The sequence below is a fragment of the Oncorhynchus kisutch genome, linkage group LG3 (assembly GCF_002021735.2).
Source record: "Oncorhynchus kisutch isolate 150728-3 linkage group LG3, Okis_V2, whole genome shotgun sequence".
Classification (NCBI taxonomy): Eukaryota; Metazoa; Chordata; class Actinopteri; order Salmoniformes; family Salmonidae; genus Oncorhynchus; species Oncorhynchus kisutch.
The window spans coordinates 46,350,666-46,372,043 of NC_034176.2; the positions used below are offsets into that span (position 1 = coordinate 46,350,666).

The following is a 21,378-nucleotide window of genomic DNA, read 5'->3' on the forward strand; positions in this document are numbered from 1 at the left end:
AAACACAGATTCAACCACAAAGACCAGGGAGGTTATGCAATGCCTCGCAAAGAAGGGCACCTATTGGTAGACGGGGGAAAAAATGAATAAACTGACATTGAATATCCCTTTGAGCATGGTGAAGTTATTAATTACACTTTGGATGGTGTATCAATACACCCAATCACTACAAAGATATAGGCGTCCTTCCTAACTCAGTTGCCGGAGAGGAAGGACACTATCTGATCTACCTGATGTCTCTTTCCTCTCTACTGGAGATGCTATCTCAACAATGTGACCTCGCTACATCCTAATACCATCCATCTTTTTTTTTTTATTAGTCCAACCGGGCCCCACACAGAGACCAGGGATGTGTCCCAAATGGCACCCTATTCCCTACATAGGGCACTACTTTTGAACAAAACCCTATGGGCCCTATTTCAAAAGTAGTGCAGTACTGTATATAGGGAATAGGGTGCCATTTGGAACAGAAACCACTGCTGGTTCCAGTTCAAGGCATATCAACATGGTACATTTTATTAGCCTAGAAACGTGCCAACTCACACGTTAGACGTGCAGGAACTTCTCCCACCCCAAAACGAACTTGAACACAAGCAGCGTATCAGACTGGAGCTGAGATCTGGACATTGAATCAAATCAAATCAAATGTTATTTGTCACATACACATGGTTAGCAGATGTTAATGCGAGTGTAGCGAAATGCTTGTGCTTCTAGTTCCGACAATGCAGTAATAACCAACAAGTAATCTAGCTAACAATTCCAAAACTACTACCTTATAGACACAAGTGTAAGGGGATAAAGAATATGTACATAAAGATATATGAGTGAGTAATGGTACAGAGCGGCATAGGCAACATACAGTAGATGGTATTGAGTGCAGTATATACATATGAGATGAGTATGTGAACAAAGTGGCATAGTTAAAGTGGCTAGTGATACATGTATTACATAAGATGCAGTAGATGATATAGAGTACAGTATATACATATACATATGAGATTAATAATGTAGGGTATGTAAACATTATATTAGGTAGCATTGTTTAAAGTGGCTAGTGATATATTTTACATCATTTCCCATCAATTCCCATTATTAAAGTGGCTGGAGTTGAGTCAGTGTGTTGGCAGCAGCCACTCAATGTTAGTGGTGGGTGTTTAACAGTCTTGAGATAGAAGCTGCTTTTCAGTCTCTCGGTCCCAGCTTTGATGCACCTGTACTGACCTCGCCTTCTGGATGATAGCGGGGTGAACAGGCAGTGGCTCGGGTGGTTGTTGTCCTTGATGATCTTTATGGCCTTCCTGTGACATCGGGTGGTGTAGGTGTCCTGGAGGGCAGGTAGTTTGCCCCCGGTGATGCGTTGTGCAGACCTCACTACCCTCTGGAGAGCCTTACGGTTGTGGGTGGAGCAGTTGCCGTACCAGGCGGTGATACAGCCCGACAGGATGCTCTCGATTGTGCATCTGTAGAAGTTTGTGAGTGCTTTTGGTGACAAGCCGAATTTCTTCAACCTCCTGAGGTTGAAGAGGCGCTGCTGCGCCTTCTTCACAATGCTGTCTGTGTGGGTGGACCAATTCAGTTTGTCTGTGATGTGTACGCCGAGGAACTTAAAACTTACTACCCTCTCCACTACTGTTCCATCAATGTGGATAGGGGGGTGTTCCCTCTGCTGTTTCCTGAAGTCCACAATCATCTCCTTAGTTTTGTTGACGTTGAGTGTGAGGTTATTTTCCTGACACCACACTCCGAGGGCCCTCACCTCCTCCCTGTAGGCCGTCTCGTCGTTGTTGGTAATCAAGCCTACCACTGTTGTGTCGTCCGCAAACTTGATGATTGAGTTGGAGGCGTGCGTGGCCACGCAGTCGTGGGTGAACAGGGAGTACAGGAGAGGGCTCAGAACGCACCCTTGTGGGGCCCCAGTGTTGAGGATCAGCGGGGTGGAAATGTTGTTGCCTACCCTCACCACCTGGGGGCGGCCCGTCAGGAAGTCCAGTACCCAGTTGCACAGTGCGGGGTCGAGACCCAGGGTCTTGAGCTTGATGACGAGCTTGGAGGGCACTATGATGTTAAATGCCGAGCTGTAGTCGATGAACAGCATTCTCACGTAGGTATTCCTCTTGTCCAGATGGGTTAGGGAAGTGTGCAGTGTGGTTGAGATTGCATCGTCTGTGGACCTATTTGGGCGGTAAGCAAATTGGAGTGGGTCTAGGGTGTCAGGTAGGGTGGAGGTGATATGGTCCTTGACTAGTCTCTCAAAGCACTTCATGATGACGGAAGTGAGTGCTACGGGGCGGTAGTCGTTTAGCTCAGTTACCTTAGCTTTCTTGGGAACAGGAACAATGGTGGCCCTCTTGAAGCATGTGGGAACAACAGACTGGGATAGGGATTGATTGAATATGTCCGTAAACACACCAGCCAGCTGGTCTGCGCATGCTCTGAGGGCGCGGCTGGGGATGCCATCTGGGCCTGCAGCCTTGCGAGGGTTGACACGTTTCAATGTTTTCCTCACGTCGGCTGCAGTGAAGGAGAGTCCGCATGTTTTAGTTGCGGGCCGTGTCAGTGGCACTGTATTGTCCTCAAAGTGGGCAAAAAAGCTATTTAGTCTGCCTGGGAGCAAGACATCCTGGTCAGTGACTGGGCTGGTTTTCTTTTTGTAATCTGTGATTGACTGTAGACCCTGCCACATACCTCTTGTGTCTGAGCCGTTGAATTGAGATTCTACTTTGTCTCTATACTGACGCTTAGCTTGTTTGATTGCCTTGCGGAGGGAATAGTTACACTGTTTGTATTCGATCATGTTTCCGGTCACCTTGCCCTGATTAAAAGCAGTGGTTCGGGCTTTCAGTTTCACACGAATGCTGCCATCAATCCACGGTTTCTGGTTTGGGAATGTTTTAATCGTTGCTATGGGAACGACATCTTCAACGCACGTTCTAATGAACTCGCTCACCGAATCAGCGTATTCGTCAATGTTGTTGTCTGACGCATTACGAAACATATCCCAGTCCACGTGATGGAAGCAGTCTTGTGTGGAATCAGATTGGTCGGACCAGTGTTGAACAGACCTCAGCGCGGGAGCTTCTTGTTTTAGTTTCTGTCTGTAGGCAGGGATCAACAAAATGGAGTCGTGGTCAGCTTTTCCGTAAGGAGGGCGGGGCATATAAATGCATCGCGGAAGTTAGAATAGCAGTGATCCAAGGTTTTTCCAGCCCTGGTTGCGCAATCGATATGCTGATAACATTTAGGGAGTCTTGTTTTCAGATTAGCCTTGTTAAAATCCCCAGCTACAATGAATGCAGCCTCCGGATAAATGGATTCCAGTTTGCAAAGAGTCAAATAAAGTTCGTTCAGAGCCATCGATGTGTCTGCTTGGGGGGGAATATACGGCTGTGATTATAATCGAAGAGAATTCCCTTGGTAGATAATGCGGTCGACATTTGATTGTGAGGAATTCTAAATCAGGTGAACAGAAGGACTTGAGTACCTGTATGTTGTTATGATCACACCACGTCACGTTAACCATGAAGCATACGCCCCCGCCCCTCTTCTTACCAGAAACATGTTTGTTTCTGTCTGCGCAATGCGTGGAGAAACCAGCTGGCTGCACCGATTCCGATAGCGTTTCTCCAGTGAGCCATGTTTCCGTGAAGCAAAGAACGTTACAGTCTCTGATGTCCCTCTGGAATGCTACCCTTGCTCGGATTTCATCAACCTTGACTGGACTGGACATTGGCGAGAAGAATGCTAGGGAGTGGTGCACGATGTGCCCGTCTCCGGAGTCTGACCAAAAGACCGCTCCGTTTCCCCCTTTTACGAAGTCGTTTTTTTGGGGTCGCCGGCTGGGATCCATTCCGTTGTCCTGGGTGAAAGGCAGAACACAGGATCCACTTCGCGAAAGTCATTTTGTGTCTGTGTGCACGCATATGCATGCACACAGACACAAACACCAAGGGTGTGACCATTGAACAAGTTGAACTCCTAGGAGTAACATTGGATAGTCAGTTATCATGGTAAAGACATATTCACAAAGTTGTTGTGAAGATGGGTAGAGGTATGTCTGTTATAAAAATATATTCTGCATTTTTGACTCAAAGATCAACTGTTCTAGTTGTTCGGGATCTGATCTTGTCCCATCTTAATTACTGTCCGGTAATATGGTCAGGTGCTTTGGCTCAAAACAAAGCAGCACGCTTTGCCCTTAACAAGCGCACACAAAACTAACCTCAACAACATACATGTTAATCTTTCATGGTTGAGGAGAAATTTACTACTTCTCTTCTAATCTTTTTAAGAAAAATGTGTGTGTTGAAAATGCCTACCCACTATTTGCATACACTTCAAAAAGACACACCGTACATACCCCACCAGACATGCCAAGGGTTTCTTCACTGTATCCAAACCAAAAACAGACTTAATGCATGGCTCAGTTCTGTGTAGAGCCACGTCATCATGGAATGCTCTGCCACCAGAGGTTACTCAGGCAAAAAGCAGGTTAAGGCTGAAAGAAAAACAAATTTTAAAAAACGTATTGTATCACAGCGCCTCTCCTCTTTCTAAAGATCTACACTGTTGGTCCCATGTTTCATAAACTGAAATAAAATATCCCAGACATTTTCCAGACTCTCAAAAATATTATTTTGCTCACATTTTGTGCACAAATTTGTTTACATACCTGTTAGTGAAAATGTCTCCTCAGCCAAGATAATCCATCCAACAGGTGTGTCATATCAAGAAGCTGATTAAACCGCATGATCATTACACAGCTGCACCTTGTGCTGGGGACAATAAATGGCCACTCTAAAATTGCAGTTTTGTCACACAACACAATGCCACAGATGTCTCAAGTTTTGAGGGAGCATGCAATTGGATGATGACTGCAGGAATATCCACCAGAGCTGTTGCCAGAGAATTGAATGTTAATTGCTCTACTATAAACCGCCTCCAACATCATTTTAGAAAATGTGGAAATACGTCCAACCAGCCTCACAACCGCACACCAAGTGTAACCACACCATCCCAGGACCTCCACATCCGGCTTCTTCACTTGCGGTATTGTCTGAGACCATCCACCCGGACAGCTGATGAGATTGTGGGTTTGCACAACCAAAGAATTTCTGCCTAAACTGTCAAAAACCATCTCAGAGAAGCTCATCTGCGTGCTCGGCATCCTCATCATTGCCTTGGCCTGACTACAGATCCCGAGGCCAATTGTCGTGCCATTCATCCGACATCATCACCTCATGTTTTAGCATGATAATGCATGACCCCATGTTGCAAGTATTCACAATTTCTGGAAGCTGAAAATGTCCCAGTTCTTCCATAGCCTGCATACTCACCAGACATTTCACCCATTGAGCACATTGGGATGCTCTGGATCAACGTGTACGACAGCGTGTTCCAGTTCCCGCCAATATCTAGCAACTTCGCACAGCCATTGAAGAGGCCACCATCAACTGCCTGATCAACTATATGCAAAGGAGATGTGTCACAGTGCATGAGGCAATACCAAATACTGACTGGTTTTCTGATCCACGCCCCTACTTCTTTTTAAGGTGTCTGTTACCAACAGATGCATATCTGTATTCCCAGTCATGCGAAATCCATAGATTTGGGCTTAGTGAATGTATTTCAATTGATAAATGTACTAATATGAACTGTAACTCAGTAACATTTTGGAAATGGTTGAATATTGCGTTTATATATTTGTTCAGTGTGTACTGTGCATTCGTAAAGTATTCAGACCCCTTGACCTTTTCCACATTTTGTTATGTTACAGCCTTATTCTAAAATGCATTAAATATCACATTTACCTAAGTATTCAGACACTTTCCTCAGTACTTTGTTGAAGCAACTTTGGAAGCGATTACACATTTGAGTCTTCTAGGGTATGATGTTACAAGCTTGGCACACCTGTATTTGGGGAGTTTCTCCCATTCTTCTTTGCAGGCCCTCTCAAGCTCTGCCAGGTTGGATGGGGAGCATCGCTGCACAGCTTTTTTCAGGTCTCTCCAGAGCTGTTAGATCGGGATCAAGTCCAGGCTCTGACTGGGCCACTCAGGGACATTCAGAGACTTGTCCCAAAGCCACTCTTGTGTTATCTTGGCTGTGTGCTTAGGGTCGTTGGATGGTGAAACTTTGCCCCAGTCTGAGGTGCCAAAGAGTTCAATCGCCCCAGTCTTCAGGCCAAAGAGTTCAAACTTGGTTTCATCAGACCAGAGAATCTTGTTTCTCCTGGTCTGAGTGTCCTTTAGGTGCCGTTTGGCAAACTCCGAGCGGGCTGTTATATACATTTTACTGAGGAGTGGCTTCCGTCTGGTCGCTCTACCAAAAAGGTCTGATTGGTGGAGTGATGCAGGGAAGGTTGTCCTTCTGGAGGGTTCTCCCATCTCCACAGAGGAACTCTGGAGCTCTGTCAGAGTGACCATCGGGTTCTTGGTCACCTCCCTCACCAAGACCCTTTTCCCCCGATTGTTCAGTTTGGCCAGACAGCCAGCTCTAGGAAGAGTCTTGGTGGTTCCGAACGTCTTCCATTTAAGAATGATGAAGGCCAATGTCTTCTTGGGGACCTTCAATGCTGCAGATATTTGTAGATAACCTTCCCCAGATACGTTCCTCGACACAATCCTGTCTCGGAGCTCTACGGACAATTCCTTCGACCTCTTGGTTTGGTTTGCACTGTCACCTGTGGGACCTAATATAGACAGTTGTGTGCCTTTCGAAATCATGTCCAATCAATTGAATTTACCACAGCTGGGCTCCAATCAAGTTGTGGAAACATCTCAAGGATGATCAATGGAAACAGGATGCACCTGAGCTCAATCTTGTGTCTCATACCAAAGGGTCTGATTACTTGTGTAAATAAGGTATTTCTGTTCTTTATTTTCAATAAATGTGCAACATTTTCTAAAAACCTGTTTCGCTTCGTCATTCTGGGCATTTGTGTGTAGATTGATAAAGAAAATAAATAAATTGTCAATTTTAGAATAAGGCTGTAACGTAACAAAATGTGGAAAAAGTTAAGGGGTCTGAACACTTTCCGAATGCACTCTATATACATGTCACGCCCTGACCATAGTAAGCTGTTTATTCTCTATGTTGGTTGGGGCGTGATACTGACTAGGGTCGGTCATCTAGGTTTTTTGTATGTCTATGTTGGCCTGATATCGTTCCCAATCAGAGACAGCTGTTTATCGTTGTCTCTGATTGGGGATCATATTTAGGTAGCCATTTCCTCATTTGTGTTTGTGGGATCTTGTCTACATTTAGTTGCCTGAGTGCACAACAGTAGCTTCACTTTTCGTTTGGTTGGTTGGTTTGTTGTTTTGTTTTGTTCAGTGAGTTTCGGTTTGTTAAAATGATGTTGAACTCTACGCACGCTGCACCTTGGTCTAATCATTATAATGAGCGTGACAATACAGTGCAAGTCAAAAGTTTGGGGACACCTACTCATTCTAGCGTTTTTCTTTATTTTTACTATTTTCTACATTGTAGAATAATAGTGAAGACATCATAACTCTGAAATAACACATGGAATCATGTAGTAACCAAAAAAGTGTTAATCAAATCAAGGTATGTTTTAGATTCTTCAAAGTAGCCACCCTTTCCATTGAAGACAGCTTTGCACACACTTGGCATTCTCTCAACCAGCTTCACCTGAAATTATTTTCCAACAGTCTTGAAGGAGTTCCCACATATGCTGAGCACTTGTTTGGCTGCTTTTCCTTCACTCTGTGGTACAACTCATCCCAAATCATCTCAATTGGGTTGAGGTCGGGTGATTGTGGAGGCCAGGTCATCTGATGCAGCACTCCATCACTCTTCTTCTTGGTCAAATAGCCCTTACACAGCCTGGAGGTGTGTTGGGTCATTGTCCTGTTGAAAAACAAATTATAGTCACACTAAGCGCAAACCAGATGGGATTGCGTATCGCTGCAGAATGCTGTGGTAGCCATGTTGGTTAAGTGTGCCTTGAATTCTAAGCAAGTCTCTTATTCTTATTGGTGTCCTTTAGTAGTGGTTTCTTTGCAGCAATTGTACCATGAAGGCCTGATTCACACAGTCTTCTCTGAACAGTTGATGTTGAGATATGTCTGTTACTTGAACTCTGCAAAGCATTTATTTGGACTGCAATTTCTGAGGCTGGTAACTCTAGTGAACCAATCCTCTGCAGCAGAGGTAACTCTGGGTCTTCCTTTCCTGTGGCGGTCCTCATGAGAGCCAGTTTCATCATGACGCTTGATATCGCTTTTTGCGACTGCAGTTGAAGAAACGTTCAAAGTTCTTTACATTTTCCACATTGACTGACCTACATGTCGTAAAGTAATAATGGACTGTCATTTCTCTTTGCTTATTTGAGCTGTTTGGTCTTTTACCAAATAGGGCTATCCTCTATATACCACCCCTACCTTGTCACAACACAACTGATTGGCTCAAACACATTAAGATGGAAAGAAATTCCACATCTTTACTTTTAACAAGACACACCTGTTAATTGAAATGCATTCCAGGTGACTACCTCATGAAGCTGGTTGAGAGAATGCCAAGAGTGTGCAAAGGGTGGCTACTTTGAAGAATCTGAAATGTAAAATATATACACTGCTCAAAAAAATAAAGGGAACACTAAAATAACACATCCTAGATCTGAATGAATTAAATATTCTTATTAAATACTTTTTTCTTTACATAGTTGAATGTCCTGACAACAAAATCACACAAAAATTATCAATGGAAATCAAATTTATCAACCCATGGAGGTCTGGATTTGGAGTCATGCTCAAAATTAAAGTGGAAAACCACACTACAGGCTGATCCAACTTTGATGTAACAGCCTTCCTCTTGCAGGAACTGCTGACACACTCCAGCCACATGAGGTCTAGCATTGTCTTGCATTAGGAGGAACCCAGGGCCAACCGCACCAGCATATGGTCTCACAAGGGGTCTGAGGATCTCATCTCGGTACCTAATGGCAGTCAAGCTACATCTGGCGAGCACATGGAGGGCTGTGCGGCCCCCCAAAGAAATGCCACCCCACACCATGACTGACCCACCGCCAAACCGGTCATGCTGGAGGATGTTGCAGGCAGCAGAACGTTCTCCACGGCGTCTCCAGACTCTGTCACGTCTGTCACGTGCTCAGTGTGAACCTGCTTTCATGTGTGAAGAGCACAGGGCACCAGTGGTGAATTTGCCAATCTTGGTGTTCTCTGGCAAATGCCAAACATCCTGCACGGTGTTGGGCTGTAAGCACAACCTCCACCTGTGGACGTCGGGCCCTCATACCACCCTCATGGAGTCTGTTTCTGACCGTTTGAGCAGACAAATGCACATTTGTGTCCTGCTGGAGGTCATTTTGCAGGGCTCTGGCAGTGCTCCTCCTGTCTTCCTTGCACAAAGGCGGAGGTAGCGGTCCTGCTGCTGGGTTGTTGCCCTCCTACGGCCTCCTTCACGTCTCCTGATGTACTGGCCTGTCTCCTGGTAGCGCCTCCATGCTCTGGACACTATGCTGACAGACACAGCAAACCTTCTTGCCACAGCTCGCATTGATGTGCCATCCTGGATGAGCTGCACTACCTGAGCCACTTGTGTGGGTTGTAAGACTCAGTCTCATGCTACCACTAGAGTGAAAGCACCGCCAGCATTCAAAAGTGACCAAAACATCAGCCAGGAAGCATAGGAACTGAGAAGTGGTCTGTGGTCACCACCTTGCAGAACCACTCCTTTATTGGGGGTGTCTTGCTAATTGCCTATAATTTCCACCTGTTGTCTATTCCATTGCACAACAGAATGTGAAATTTATTGTCAATCAGTGTTGTTTCCTAAGTGGACAGTTTGTTTTCACAGAAGTGTGATTGACTTGGAGTTACATTGTGTTGTTTAAGTGTTCCCTTTATTTTTTTGAGCAGTGTATATATTAGATATTTGTTGTAACCTTTATTTAACACTTGTTTTGTTACTACATTATTCCATATGTTTTATTTCATAGTTTTGATGTCTTCATTATTATTCTACAATGTAGAACATAGTAAAAAATATAGAAAAACCCTTGAATGAGTAGGTCTGTCCAAACTTTTGACTGGTACTATATGTACATATAGTACAGTGACTTCGGACCCCTTGATTTTTTCCACATGTTGTTACGTTACAGCCTTTTACAAAATGGATTACATGTTTGTTTTTTATCTCAGCAATCTACACACAATACCACATAATGACAAAGCTTAACCCTGTAAAAAAAAAGTTGGGCAAATGTTTAAAAAAAACAACAGAAATACTTTGTTTTCTTAAGTATTCAGACCCTTCACTGTGAGACTCGAAATTGAGCTCAGGTGCATCCTTTTTCCATTGATCATACAACTTGATTGGAGTCTACCTGTGGTACATTCAATTGATTGGACATGATTTGGAAAGCACACACACCTGTCTATGCAAGGTCCCTCAGTTGACAGTGCATGTCAGAGCAAAAACCAAGCCATGAGGTTGAAGGATTGTGTCGATGCACAGATTGACATCAGAAGTTTACATACACCTTAGCCAAATACATTTAAACTCAGTTTTTCACAATTCCTGATATTTAATCCTAGTGAAAATTCTCTCTCTTAGAATCACCACTTTATTTTAAGAATGTGAAATGTCAGAATAATAGTAGAGAGAATGATTTATTTCAGCTTTTATTTCTTTCATCGCATTCCCAGTGGATCAGAATTTTACATACACTCAATTAGTATTTGGTAGCATTGCCTTTAAATTGTTTAAACTTGGGTTAAACATTTCAGGTAGCCTTCCTCAAGCTTCCTACAATAAATTGGGTGAATTTTGTTCCTTTCCTCCTGACAGAGCTAGTGTAACTGAGTCAGGTTTGTAGGCCTACTTGCTGGCACATGCTTTTTCAGTTCCCACAAATGTTCTACAGGATTGAGGTCAGGGCTTTGTGATAGCCACTCTAATACCTTTACATTGTTGTCCTTAAGCCATTTTGCCACAACTTTGGAAGTATGCTTGGGGTCATTGTCCATTTGGAAGACCCATTTGCAACTACGTTTTAACTTCCTGACTGATGTCTTGAGATGTTTCTTCAATATATCCACATAAATTTGCTTCCTCATGATGCCGTCTATATTGTGAAGTGCACCAGTCTCTCCTGCAGCAAAGCACCCCCACAACATAATGCTACCACCCCTGTTCTTCACGGTTGGGATGGTGTTCTTCGGTTTGCAAGCCTCCCCCGTTTTCCTCCAAACATAACGATGGTCATTATGGCCAAACAGTTCTATTGTTGTTTCATCAGACCACAGGACATTTCTTCAAAAAGTACGATCTTTGTTTTTTTTATGGCGGTTTTGGAGCAGTGGCTTCTTCCTTGCCCAGCGGCCTTTCAGGTTATGTCGATATAGGTCCTGTTTTACTGTGGATATAGATACTTTTGGACGTGTTTCTTCCAGCATCTTCACAAGGTCCTTTGCTGTTGTTCTGGGATTGATTCGCATTTTTCGCAACAAAGTATGTTCATCTCTAGGAGACAGAACGCCTCGCCTTCCTGAGCGGTATGACGGCTGCGTGGTCCCATGGTGTTTATACTTGCGTACTATTGTTTGTATAGATGAACGTGGTACCTTCAGGCGTTTGGAAATTGCTCCTGTGCTCCTGGTCTGTGCTGATTTCTTTAGATGTTCTCATGATGTCAAGCAAAGAGGCACTGAGTTTGAAGGTAGGCCTTAAAATACATCCAAAGGTACACCTCCAATTGACTCAATAGATGTCAATTAGCCTATCAGACGCTTCTAAAGCCATCACATAATTTTCTGGAATTTTCCAAGCTGTTTAAAAGCACAGTCAACTTAGTGTATGTAAACTTCTGACCCACTAGAATTGTGATACAGTGAATTATAAGACATAAGACTTGTGTCATGCACACAGTAGATGTCCTAACCGACTTGCCAGAACTGTAGTTTGTTAACAATACATTTGTGGAGTGGTTGAAAAACATGTTTTAATGTCTCCAACCTAGGTGTATGTAAACTTTCGACTTCAACTGGTTAAATTGTGAGAGTTTTTGAGTAATGGAGTCTCCCGTCCAGAACACCTGCTCCTCAAATCTGTTGTTACTTTCACTAAACCCTGACCCCTTCGCTTACCCTAACCTTAACCATAACTCTAACCTTAACCCTTACCGTAATCATTTTAAATGTCAACTTCAATGGGGTAGGGACGTCCCAAGGATCCCGGATAGCAAGGACCCTTTCATTGACCTGGAGGGAGGGAGGGAGGGCGATGAAAATGTACATGCCTGAAGGTAAAATATGTCTTGCTCTCACTCTGTTGATGTCTCTCTCTTCAGTTTCCCTCTTTGCCCTATTTCTCTCTCCCTCCCTTCCTCCCTCCTTACTTTCCTCTGGTTGAAAGTGTTAACATTCTTAGAATAGGTTGGGATTGGCATGCCAACATGGCAAACAAAGTCTGTTTGTTTTTGACATTTCTTAGACCTGGTCTGTTGTGTGTTTCAGAGTGAGTCTAAACGCCATGCATCTCTTGTATGTTTCAGAGTGAGGTGGGAGATGTGTGTAACTGCTGTCCTCAAACCCCCACTGCCAAGTGTCCTGAGGACAAACTACTCAAACTCTACCCTGGACACTCCTGTAGTACCATGAGGGTCCTGCTCAAGGTGTGTATGTGTTAGTTTGTGCATACCATGTGTGTGAGAGAATTTATGTTCATTGCATAGAGTTGTACAGAGATCGCAACGTTGAAAATTCCCATTATGGCATCTGGGCATCTGGGCAGCGCCACTGAGTCCATCTCCATTTTTTTTATTCTACTACTTCTATGAGTTGGTTAACAACCTGATAGAGGGTGCATACTGCCACCTGGAGTGTGTTGCTAGAAAAGGTTTGAAGCCAAGTTTGGCGATTAACTGCCACCTTCAGTAATGGAATGTTTGCTCACAAGTATAATTCTTTGTCTGATCCCTCCTGATGATCTTGATGGAATTATGTGATCCTTACTTAAGCCATAGGAATTCCCACACAGGTGGCTACTTAACCTTTCACACGTACCAACAAATGGGTGTGATCATTCTACAGTGGTCACTGCAGTTTACGCTCAAACTGGTGTGATTAGAACGCTTATTTAGAAAGTCCAGTTTCGATTTACGCAACAGTCAGCATTTAAGCTAGCCACACTGTTTATTCACAGAAACATTTTGCACAAACACAGTCCTTACAAAGTTATGTCCTGAACATGCCAAGTTTATTTTTGGATGCAATGTACAGACATTCACAGAAGTAAAGAAAATTGAAAATGTAGGCCAAGTTAGTCCTAGCACTAACTGAGGAAAGATTGACAAGCGGTCATATTTAGATAACTCTCGACTGTCAGAAACCACAATATGAATTAGCTAATAGCAATTACTATTTATATTTCATCACATCATGGGTGAGCTTATCGAGAAAAAATATATATATTTTTTTTAATTTTCCCCTTTTTCTCCCCAATTTCGTGTTATCCAATTGTTTTTTAGTAGCTACTATCTTGTCTCATCGCTACAACTCCCGTACGGGCTCGGGAGAGACGAAGGTTGAAAGTCATGCGTCCTCCCGATACACAACCCAACCAAGCCGCACTGCTTCTTAACACAGCGCGCATCCAACCCGGAAGCCAGCCACACCAATGTGTCAGAGCAAACACCGTGCACCTGGCAACCTTGGTACTGCGCCCGGCCCGCCACAGGAGTCGCTGATGCGCGATGAGTCAAGGATATCCCTACCAGCCCTCCCTAACCCGGACGACGCTGGGCCAATTTGCGTCGCCCCACGAAACCTCACAGTCATGGCCGGTTGCGACAGAGCCTGGGCGCGAACCCAGAGTCTCTGGTGGCACTGCTGGCGCTGTGGTACAGCGCCCTTAACCACTGTGCCACCCGGGAGGCCAATGATCGAAATAATTGAGTAAAACACTTCTAGAAATCGAAAGTAATCCGATAAGGGTTAGTTTGTGCACGCCGCCATGTTCGTTTTTTCGCGTCAACCAAAGATAATAAGAGGAGAAAAGATGAGTTTGGTCTGTTTGCAGTATGCATGTTGAAGGGGGTGTGTCGTCTATGATCATTCACTTCCCTTCATTCACTTCCGGAAGTTTACCCTTAACCTCATTATAAAATATTTGGTCTGACAGATGTTTCCGTGACACCCAGAATTCATTGAATAATGTCAACAAGCTTAGTGCCACACAAATAGCAAATAGCTTAGCATTAGCTCATTATAATCAGTACAACCTTCAAAAAAGTATTTTACACACATCCATTATAATCTATGCAATAATCGGAATGCGTTATTTGTCAGCAGTACTTGAAAACGTGAATAAAACTGTAAATGCTCATATATATATATATATATATATATATATATATACACATACATAATGTTTCTGTGAATAAACAGATATATATATATATATATATATATATATATACTGAATGCTAAGGTAGAAATGACATACAGGAAATAAGGCGCTTGCTTTGATAGGAACGCACATATGTCCAAATGTATTATTTGTAAGGAAAAAAACAAGGAAGGCAATACCAGCGCCAGTCTTAAAATGTGTCAATTTGTGTAAGACTGCGCAAATGTCTGCATACTTGATCTGCGGAAACATTTGTGAAGTGTGTGTGCTCTCCTCGAAGAGAGAAGTTTGTCCAGCTCAGTAAAGCCTCAAACATAAATTGTCCGCAATGCTGAAATGGGCTACTTCTATGTGAATTAATGAGGAGGCGAAACACACCTCAATTAAGGTGTTGTTAGAAACTAAAACTTGTTCGAAAATAATTTGAAATTGAAAAGTTGAAACATAGATAATTAGCAGGCAGCACGTGTTAACTGTCCTGTTACGTAACAATCACATTTTGGAACAGTGAGTGCATTCTGACATCACGTGCATAGAAATATTTTGAACTCATGTGTGAAAAGGTAAAAAATGGCGAAAGTGCTCAAAGGCCCTGTTAAAACGGGGTTTTGGGCACTGGAGCCCTCTATACAACTCTATGGTTCCTTATGGTAGTCTTTAACTATAAAGCAAGTTAAGATGGTTATTGGTGTTTGTGGGATGGTTTAACCCAAACTGTTTCTCATCTGTCTGTGTTTCCAGAAGGTTCTGTTTGCACTATGTGCTCTGAATGCTCTGACCACTGCAGTGTGTCTGGTGGCTGCTGCCCTCCGATACCTACAGGTCTTCACCACCAGAAGACCATGTATGGTAAGACTACCCCATGTACTCTATCACAACCATTCACAGGGCCTGAGAACCCCCAGCTGCATTCATGTAGGTTAGAATCTGCACCACGTCCAATCACATAACAGAATAATCTCCATATCAGAGTGTGTGAGCAGAGTTGAGTGGTTGGAAATCCCGCTCATGCTGTGCTTGTGCACCACTCCAGTGCTCCACAGCACTCACAGGATAAAAAACTGCAGCTCTGAATTCACTCCATTCATTAAAATCACAATTTAACCGACACCCATTTGGCGGGTATCCCTTTTCCATCTATTTTTGTCACTACCTGGACCTACGGTTTGGTTTGGAAGTATTGAAACCAAACCAAATTATTTGAATGAAAAGTATTTTAATAAACATGAAAAGGTGAATGTAAGAAGCACTTATAATTTCAAATAGGCTTACGTGTCATATTAAACAGCATATAAACACTGTAAATAGGTCAGGAGCCAGACAGGGAGCCTAAGAAGGAACAAAAATGTATTTTTCAGGCTATATTATTTCAATTATTTCAAGGCTATAGCCTACAAAGAAATACATTGTGAATAATTTGCGAGTGCGACACTAGGCTGGTAGGGACATAAAGCGCTCAGCATTAATCAACATTTAGTTGTATTAAATCATTATAGTTTATAAATTGAGCATATAGGCTGTGACTTACTGAAATACAAATTAAATGAAAAATGCCTTAGGCTTAGTCTACAGTGGCTTTGCATTCATTTTTAGAAACACGAGTTTGGCCAAAGTCTGTGGCTTCAGGCTCATGCGATGGTGCCTGGAGAACAGGCCAGCAGCGGAGAGGACACACTTGCCAGGCTAGGCAGAGATGCATAGTTCTTTATTTTCATTTTTCTATAGGTAGGCCTAAAGGTTTTTAGACAAAATAACCCAATCAAAACTGAAAGCTCCTTTAAAGTGGGAATATGCCAGGCCTATTGGGCCAAAATCAATTATGGCCTATTGTATAGAACAAAAATGAACAAAATGTTTAATAGATCAGATTTTTTGTTTATAAGTACTTTGCTACAATGTCACACTTAGTTATCTACCCACCTCGTTCCTTTCTTTTAGCATGTTCACGTAGTAAGTACACCATCATGCTTTTGGCATATGTGTCTTTTCAGATTCCACAATGATTCTTTAGTTGTGGACACTACATCACTGCACTCCCTCTCTTGCTATTGGTCCTCATCTTTGTAAATCACCTTGATTTTGCACCTGTGTGTTTTATTAAATTCTTTGTGAAAATATTCATCGAACTCCATGACAGTAGCTAAAGCAAGGGGCTATAGCAGCACAGAAGTAGACTACAAATACATGCTGGGCCAGGCATGCCCTGAACTCGTGAAGTGAGCGCTACTGGAGCGAAGTCCGATGCTCCAAATTTTTTGAATCTCGCTCTGTGCTCCTGTCAAATTGGGCATACTGCTCCTCGGGCCGCTCCAGCTCCGCTCCGCTCACATACTCTGCTCCATATTGACCAATGCTTTTTTAATTTGTCAACACTACAGGTGCATCTCAATAAAGGGGCTTATCTCCCCCTCTATTAGGATGATCCCAGGCCAATTGCAGAGGAGGTGGAGGAGCCAACTATTATCCCTGACCCGGATGAGTTTGTCCCCCCTGCCCCTCCCCCCTCCTACTTTTCAACCTTCTACTCCTACACACCACGGCTGGCTCGCAGGATGTTTGGGGACAGTGTGACACCACTACCTCATATCTATGGTGCCAGGATTAAAGGAGTAGAGGTGTTCAGTCCTTTAGACCCACCCCCTCCCTACGAAGCTGTTACTGGAGGCTCCGCCCTGGCCACCGCAACACAGGTACTTACAGCAGATTACATTTATATCATTTTATGGGTACCTTGAAAATAGACTATGGATCTAGATAGTCATTCAGTTACAGTTTAACATTAGCATTGTTTATTGCAAAACAATGGGAATGGCTGGCCCCCATCCAGTCAGCATGCTCCAAGTTGTATTCCAACAAAAACTCAGTTACTTCAAATAAAGTTATGCAGCAATGTGATACCTTTGAGTTGTAAATGCTTTGTATTGATAGTTGCAGGGTTGGAGTCAATTTGGAATTTCTGAGTTCAATTCAAACAATGCACTTAAATTGAATTGGCCACACCCCAATAAAGAAGCAGAATTTTAATTGAAGGAATTAGAATGGAATTCAAACCAATTCAAACCATGGAGCATGAAAGTTTGGTTCATTTGACAATTATTTTATCAAAAGGATATGCAACATATTAATGCAAATAATACACATACTATTTAAAATATTAGTTTTGAATTATTCCACATTTTGTTACAGCCTGAAATCAAAATGAGTTAAATATATTTTTTATAACAAAGTGAAATGTTTTAGCAAATTTATTGGAACTAAAATACAGATTTAATTTACATACATTATCAGTCAAAGTTTGGACACACCTACTCATTTAAGGGTTTTTCTTTATTTGTACTATGTTCTACATTGTAGAATAATATTGAAGACATACAAACTATGTAATAACCCATATGGAATCATGTAGTAACCAGGCCAGGTCATCTGATGCAGCACTCCATCACTCTCATTGGTCAATTAGCCCTTACACAGCCTGGATGTGTGTTCGGTCATTGTCCTGTTGAAAAACAAATGATTACCCCACTAAGCGCAAACCAGGTGGGATGGCGTATTTGCTGCAGAATGCTGTGGTATCCATGCTGGTTAAGTGTGCCTTGAATTCTAAATAAATCACTGACAGTGTCACCAGCAAAGCACCCCCACACCATCACCTCCTTCTCCATGCTTCAGGGTGGGAACCACACATGCGGAGATCATCCGTTCACCTACTCTGCATCTCACAAAGACACAGCGGTTGGAACCAAAAATCTCAGATGTGGACTCATCAGACCAAAGGACAGATTTAATGCCCATTACTCGTGTTTTTTGGCCCAAGCAAGTCTCTTCTTATTATTGGTGTCCTTCAGTAGTGGTTTCTCTGCAGCAATTGGACCATGAAGGCCTGATCCATGCAGTCTCCTCTAAACAGTTGATGTTGAGATGTGTATATTACTTGAACTCTGTAAAGCATTAATTTGGGCTGCAATTTCTGAGGCTGGTAACTCTAATGAATTTATCCTCTGCAGCCTGTGGCGGTCCTCATGAGAGACAGTTTAATCATTACCTCTTGATAGTTTTTGCAACTGCACTTGAAGAAACTTTCAAAGTTCTTGATATTTTCCAGATTGACTGACCTTCATATCTTTTACAGATTATTGTATGTGTGGGGTACTCCTGAATTTATTTAAGCTTGTCATAACAAAGGGGTTGAATATTTATTGACCCAAGACTAGGGCTGTGGTCTCATGAGACTGTCGGTCTCATGGTAATTGACATATAATTAACATAAACACATTTAGCATCTCCTGGCTTCCACACATAGCCTACAAGCCATTTTAGTCTAATAAATTCATGTAATATAGCCTAAACCTTCACAATAAATCCATTATTTGTTTTAGACAGGTCTATAGAAGCATGATATGAAGAAAATGTAGTCTATTTCAGAAGAAAATAATTGCATACTCTAAATTGTCCTTAAGTTGTTCCTAATGTGGCTGTGCCAAATGGCTGTGGGCTACACTAGTTCATTTAGCAGACAAGATTTGCCTATAATTCCGTGGCATTATTTTATAGTATGAAGAATACAATTGAACAAAGCTGAATATAATGTAAATATTTTCTCCAAACATTTGAGGGAGTGCGCTCATGCGTTTATTCTGTGTTAATCAAATCAAATCAAATCAAATGTATTTATATAGCCCTTCGTACATCAGCTGATATCTCAAAGTGCTGTACAGAAACCCAGCCTAAAACCCCAAACAGCAAGCAATGCAGGTGTAGAAGCACGTGTTAAGCTCTTAATAAAGAAATAGGTACTCCTATATGCTTAATTTAGAGTTACTAATGTAACTTTAGTTGTTCTACAAACGTCGGGCTATATGTTTTGATGTTTAATACATTGTAAGGCTGCATGATTCTAATGATGGAAAAATTCACTTGAAAGGCATGAGCTCTGCGTTGTTTTTGCGCAGGCTGTACACACTCCAATAGTCTCTCATTCACAATTTGACAAACACTTGATAATGCCACGAATTTCCCAGCAGCATTCCCTTTGTGGCCATAATGCACCCAAAAAAAAACATGCCTTTTGCGGACCGGAGTGCTGCGTTGTGTCCTTCTCCCTGAGTGTCCTACGCAATCCGAAGCGTCTCTCACTCACACTGCTCTCCGTCAGGTGATCGGGGACGCAACTGCGTGCGTCCTTATCCAATTCCGAGGTGCATACTGAAAATATTGGAAGAACTGTCAACCAAAAGATGAGTGCCTAACAAACAGAAAAAGCACTAGCCTATGTCAATCTACTCTCCCTCGTAGTACAAAAGTCGATCTATTCTATGCAATAAATAAATATAGTCTGGGACAGTTGAGGGATGCGATAGATCCCAAATTAATACAATCACTAGCATAAAAAAAAAACTGTTTTATACAATGTGGCTGACGCAACAGATCAGAACAATTATCTTAAAATGTTGATAATCTGTTAGGCTATTTCTTCGCATTATAAGCGCAGCAATGCGCTCATGCTAGTAGGCTGTAAGCGGAAAACACCATTATCAAAAGTGATCACAAATGCATTTATGTATGTAATGCTTTTATTATAAATGTGCATTTTTATGGTGAAAATCATCTTCCCCAAACTTGAAACTCACGCGCTGTTTATATATGCCAGTTAGGCTCCACACCCTTGTAAAGCGGATTAATGTGCTTAATTTAAAAAGTTATTTGGCCACTTTAGTTGTGAAGGCATTGTTTCATTCACAAGTGATAATATATGATTCACAAGTGATAGGCTAATATTCTCACCGTTCAGAATAGTCTTGATTTCATCTTATCTTTACATATACCAAATAGTATATGTGTGACATTTGTTTAGATTTAGAATGGACCATTATCATGCACCTGTTTCGAAACAGGGGCAGCGGAAAAAATACATGTAGATGACATGCATAGATGATGCACTTCCAGTTGAAGTCAGAAGTTTACATACACTTAGGTTGGAGACATTAAAACATGTTTTTCAACCACTCCACAAATTTCTTGTTAACAAACTATAGTTATGGCAAGTCGGTTAGGACATCTACTGTGTGCATGACATAAGTAATTTATTATTTATTTAACAGATTATTTCACTTAAAATGAATCGTATCACAATTTCAGTGGGTCAGAAGTTTACATACACTAAGTTGACTGTGCCTTTAAACAGCTTGGAAAATTCCAGAAAATGACATTCAAGGGTTTTTCTTTAGAAGCTTCTTAGAGGCTAATTGACATAATTTGAGTCAATTGGAGGTGTACCTGTGGATGTATTTCAGGGCCTTCCTTCAAACTCAGTGTCTCTTTGCTTGACATAATGGGAAAATCTAAAGAAATCAGCCAAGACCTCAGGAAAAAAGTTGTAGACCTCCACAACTTTACACCTCCTGCTATAGTGTGAAACAAGAATTACCTGCCTTAACAGAACACAGAGGGTCTTCTTTCTCTGGTTCATCATTGGGAGCAATTTCCAAATGCCTGAACGTACCATGTTCATCTGTACAAACAATAGTGTGCAAGTATAAACCCCATGGGACCACGCATCCATCATACCGCTCAGGAAGGAGACGCATTCTGTCTCCTTGAGATGAACATACTTTGGTGCAAAAGGTGCAAATCAATCCCAGAACAACAGCAAAGGACCTTGTGAAGATGCTGGAAACAGGTACAAAAGTATCTCTATCCACAGTAAAACAAGTCCTATATCGACATAACCAGAACGGCCGCTCAGCAAGGAAGAAGCCACTGCTCCAAAACCGTCATAAAAAAAGCCAGACTACGGTTTGCAAATGCACATGGGGACAAAGATCGTACTTTTTGGAGAAATGTCCTCTGGTCTGATGAAACACAAATAGAACTGTTTGGCCATAATGACCATCGATATGTTTGGAGGAAAAAGGGGGAGGCTTGCAAGCTAAAGAACACCATTCCAACCGTGAAGCATGGGGTTGGCAGTAACATGTTGTGGAGGTGCTT

The 21,378-nt window shown here is 42.3% G+C and overlaps 1 protein-coding gene across 1 annotated transcript in view; it reads left to right on the forward strand.

Moving 5' to 3' along the window:
• The window catches only part of LOC109883870 (protein FAM189A2), a 59,432-nt gene that overhangs the window by 22,576 nt on the left and 15,478 nt on the right, over positions 1-21,378 (forward strand). The window contains exons 4-6 of the mRNA XM_020475891.2: positions 12,536-12,655; positions 15,133-15,240; positions 16,809-17,081. Coding sequence (XP_020331480.2) covers positions 12,536-12,655; positions 15,133-15,240; positions 16,809-17,081 — 501 coding nt within the window. The remainder of the gene's footprint in view (positions 1-12,535; positions 12,656-15,132; positions 15,241-16,808; positions 17,082-21,378) is intronic.